This window comes from Cyprinodon variegatus, unplaced genomic scaffold (genome assembly GCF_000732505.1).
Source record: "Cyprinodon variegatus isolate N-32 unplaced genomic scaffold, C_variegatus-1.0 Scaffold500, whole genome shotgun sequence".
Taxonomy (NCBI): domain Eukaryota; kingdom Metazoa; phylum Chordata; class Actinopteri; order Cyprinodontiformes; family Cyprinodontidae; genus Cyprinodon; species Cyprinodon variegatus.
Genome location: NW_015150953.1, coordinates 561,877 through 566,532, shown reverse-complemented (window position 1 = coordinate 566,532; position 4,656 = coordinate 561,877). Strand labels below are relative to the sequence as shown.

The window sequence follows — 4,656 nt, the reverse complement described above, 5'->3', positions numbered from 1 at the left end:
ATTATGAGATTAAAGTCAGAATTATGAGATTAAAGTCAGAATTATGAGATTAAAGTCAGAATTATGAGAAAAAATAAGAATTCTGAGATTAAAGTCAGAATTCTAAGAAAAAAAGTCAGAATTATGAGATCCATATTAAACTGAAAATAAAAAAACTGAAATAAAATTAAAAAATCAGTTAACTTTTTTTTTTTTCCAGTGGTCCTACTCCTCTTCCGTAGAAGCTGGAGCTGAGGGGGGGACATTTTTTCCAGCGTGCGGCGGCTGGCACAGGGGGAGGGAGGGTGAGGGAGAGAGAGAGAGAGAGAGGAGGGGGTTGGTCCGGGAGAGAGCATGGCAGCAGGAGCCACAGCGCTCCTCACTTGGTTCTCCTTCAATTAGACGCACAGAGCAGCCGCGTCCTTTGCGCTCCTGGCGCACACACCCCCACAGGAGACACTGCGCGTCATTTTTCTGCTTCGCTTCACTCTGCGTGTCAAACAGGACAGGAGCGGCTCCGAGTTCAGCCCGGATCCGGAGAAAAAGCTGATCCTCCGCTGCTTTCCGTCAGTTTGAAGCCTCCGCAGAGACACGGAGAGCCGCGGCGCTCCATGTGCGCCCCGGAGTTCAACCAGCAGGAACTGATCTGAGATCTGCAGCTTTAACGCAACAAAATACACATTTAAAGTCAGATTGACGCAGGGAAAAGGCGGAACCAGAACCAGAACCGGAGCTCAGCGCAGACATGCCGCAGGTGGAAATGATCCTGTTCCTCATCCTCATTATTGGGATGTGTGTGTTCGGCCAGGATCCGGCGTCCAAGGTGGTGTCGGACCGCTACGCTGTCTTCTGGAACCGGACCAATCCCAGGTAAGCGTCCCGAACCGCCGGCGGTTCTGCAGCGCGTCCCGCTGCGCCGCGCCGCGCTGAACTTCCACTGAAGGCTGATCCGGACTCTGCCACAACTTTGATCAGCTCCGGTTAGAAACCCGCAGCTGCTCCAACCTGGACTGGATTCATTCACAGATTACAGATTCTTTAAAAAAAAAACAGATTTTCAAATATCTGCGTCCTTTATTTATAAACCAAAACATCAGATCAGTTTTTGCACTAAAGTGTCAAACCTGGAGTGAAGTTTTTCTCTCTCCTTTCATTCTTTAAAATGCTGTTGATGAGCCAGAAAACGGTTTATATAAACAGAGAAACACAAAATAGACCGAGTTTATAGTTTTTAAGCATTTGGATGAAAATAAATGAGGAAAAGCTTGGAAATGGAAACACTTGGACTGTTTGAAGCAGTGCTGCAATATAATGTTGTAATTACAGAGTCTAATAAAGCACACTTCATCATAACAAAAACTTTTATTTAATAATAAAAATAGGGCAAATTAAGTCTTTATTTTAAACTCTTTATCAGAGGAAACTGGATTAACTTCTGTTCTGTGCGTAAAAATAAAAAAAAGTAGAGTTTTTGCAAATATTATATTTTTCTGTTGCTGTTTTTTTTTTTTTTGGGCTCTAGATCCACTTTGGATTTAAGCAGCTGTCAAAAGCAGGTCAAACCTGGACCAAATGAATCTGCACCAAAAGCACGTTTGTTTATAAAAACCATGTGAAAGCAAGTGTTTCCAAACAGCTGAAAACCTTCCTGGATGATGTTATGCAGGAACCTTAACAAGTCAAACCTGACCTGCTTTGTGTTTGAAAGAGTCCAGTTCCGATCAGTTAAGGTTTAATTTCTGTTAGGAAAAGGATGAACGGAGATATTTCCAGCTGAAAACCACTGAATCATTCATATCACGGTGCAACAAGGAAGTTTTTGTTGTTTTATTCTAATCTCCAAGCTTATAGTTTCACAAATTTACATTTTTTTCCTGAGGAGTTATGCACAGGAGAGAAAACATGGACTGCAGCGTCTATGATAGAAGTAGCAGCTTGTAATCCAACAGAAAATTATATAATTAAATCCAAAATATTACAGCAAATTCTGATCGTCATGCTTTTCTATTCTGATAATAGTTTTTATCTAATAAGAATTTTGTAAAAAGGTTTGCCTGTCGATCACCTGTCATCAGAAGAAAATCGTCTGATATGGATCTTTTCCTCATCGGTTCATCTGAAATCTGGACTAAATCTGTCTAAAACTGACCAGTAAAGTTTTCTAAATGCCCAAAAAGATCAGAAATTTCATCAGCTTTATTTTAAAGACTCAGGACTAAAGTTAAACTGATCAGATGAAACATTCGTAGTTACAGGAGAGCTGATCTGATCATTTTTAAACCCATTTAAGAGCGTAGATTTTACACCTAGAAGATTTATAAGGTGTAAAATGTTGTAAAGATAGAAATTATTATTATTTTTTTATTTAATTCAGAATTTCTATGCTTTCATTTATATATCAAACCCTTTTCGCATCATAAATTGTCTTTTGTATGATGCGTAATTTTGTGTTACAGTTTAGTTCAGGTTTAAAAAGTCTGTTTATTGCACTTTTTTTAGACTATTTTGCCTTAAAAGCAGGAAAAAAAAGGAAAAAGTTTGTGTTTAAAATATTGGAAGTTGAGTTTCTAAAGAATCTGTAATCTGAAAATTAGTTTAGACCAGATTTGACCATTTTTAGTGTTTTTTTAATTTTTACTGGAGCTGATTGAAGGTTTTTGATGATTCAGTGATTTAAAAAAAGATGTTTGACAGTTGATGCGTTGCAGCAGTTTGACATTACAGCTGAGTCTCTGGGAGGACCAGCAGTCACCTATTGCTGCTTGTTTGGTAGATTCTGGTGTCATAGTTCGATCTGAACCACAGACTTTTACGCTGGGATGTGTTTTAGTTGAAAAGCTGCTCCTTAATAAGTGGAGATGAGTCGTCCGTCTGTGGAAGAGTCTGAGTTTATTAGGATTTTACTGTATTGTTTCTGCTTCAGTTTGAGTGTTTTTCTCTCGGTTTGTTGCCTAAAAGCTCTGCGATGTTTATTTAAGTGACATTTCTGGTCCTGTGTGCTTGCAGGGCGCCTCCCATCATGAGTCAATGCCTCATGTTTGGCGTTTCACCAAAAACACTGCGACTGTGAGAGCCTGCTTCAGTCTGTTTCTGTCTCTCCTGCAGAAGTTTGGTGTCACGTCAGCTTTTTTTTTTTTTTGCTCCAGGATAACAAACCTGTTTGTTGGCTGTCAGAGTCCAGACAGCCACCAAGGCTGCCGGGCGTCTCCGTGACGAGGACGCCGTCGCGTAGAGCGTGTTGCACTCATAGATGTTGATCTGAGGTCTGAAAGTGCGGCTCCCAGGGCGTCTGCTTTTTCTGGCCTTGAAACACTTCCCAGCTTCCAAGTTTTGTCTCCCGGTTGCCATGCTCTCACGTCCAAATGTGTCCCCCCCCCTCCCCTCCTCTTGGCTCTTGCTGGGGGGACCAAAAAGAGGCGGGGAAGTCCTGCAGGAGCAGCCAAGTCCCAGCGGGCTCCACGGCCCTGTGAGAGTTTCACACATGCCGGGGTCACACACTCAGCAGTAACCAGGCGAGGTGCGGGTTTAGCAGCGCAGAGGGGGCATCGTTGTCAGGGTCAAAAACGGGGCAGCAGCACCGGTCGCAGGGGCCCCGGTGACGGCCCCGGCGCGGCACCCCGCCTGGGTTTTGTCCCTTTTAGAATGGAGTCCAAATAAATGAGTAACTCTAAATGACTTTCTCTCTTTCTCATTCATGACTTTAAACCTGTATGATGTAAAGTATGAGGGCCCCTCTGACCTGCAGCAGAACCTCACAGTATTCCACGGGCCCCCAGGACCCCCACTGTTTAATGTAACCATAGTCTGTGTAGGAACCTGCTGCGGTCTTTTCCAGATGAGCTTCTTTACCCTCCCGCCCCTCGTCTCCAGCTCTGTAGTGAAGGAGAACCGGCATCCGGAGCTGCAGTCCACACTCAGCCATTCATGAAATCCCCCTACAGGAGCTCTGGAATTGAAATAGGAACTGAGTCGTGAAAAATGGAAATGCATTGACATTTTCATGCCCCCACCCTATTGTATTAAAGAAGCTGAAAGGATTCCTTCTGTAATTTAGATAAACATGAGCCCTCGTTTGCAAAGCTTTGATGTGTGGGAGAGAGGGAGCATTCCCCGCGCTGCTGCTGCTGGTTGCTGATGAGACGCGGATGGGAACAAATTTGGAGTGAGAAGCTGTGTCTCTATCAGTTATAGCAGTTCTGTCTGTGGTCACTTACTGTGATAACATGAGAGCGAGGAGTTTACACTGAGCAGAAAGTTACTCCGAACAAATTAAGTCTGGAAATGTTCATGTAAATTCAAAAGATTTATGAAAAACTTGGAAATGGTTGGTAAAACAGTTTAATCTGAGCCTGTTTTGTTGTTCAAACAAAATTACAGATGGACTGATGTCTCCTTGACTTTTGATCAGCAGCTTGTCCTTCGTCAATCCAAACCCCAATATTCATTCAATGCTTAATCCCTTTAAAATTAGTTTAGGTCCTCCTTTCTTTGTATACATTTGTAAAAACTAAAAAGTTGTATGAAATATATTTTAACTTCAGTAAAACTGTATCGATTCCCTCTTGGATCTGGAATAAATTTAGCAGTTGAAGGTGGTTTTATTCATGCGTTGTTGTAGTACTTGGTTAATTTTAGTGTTGCGCTGATGCCATTTTTTGGCACCGATACCTGGCTGTG

At 42.4% G+C, this 4,656-nt stretch overlaps 1 protein-coding gene across 1 annotated transcript in view; it reads left to right on the top strand.

The window, feature by feature from the left end:
* Positions 1-336: 336 nt before the first annotated feature.
* LOC107094679 (ephrin-A5b-like) overlaps positions 337-4,656 on the top strand; it is a 129,162-nt gene continuing 124,842 nt past the window's right edge. The window contains exon 1 of the mRNA XM_015390455.1: positions 337-849. Within this exon, the coding sequence (XP_015245941.1) occupies positions 725-849 (125 nt within the window). The 5' untranslated portion in view covers positions 337-724. The remainder of the gene's footprint in view (positions 850-4,656) is intronic.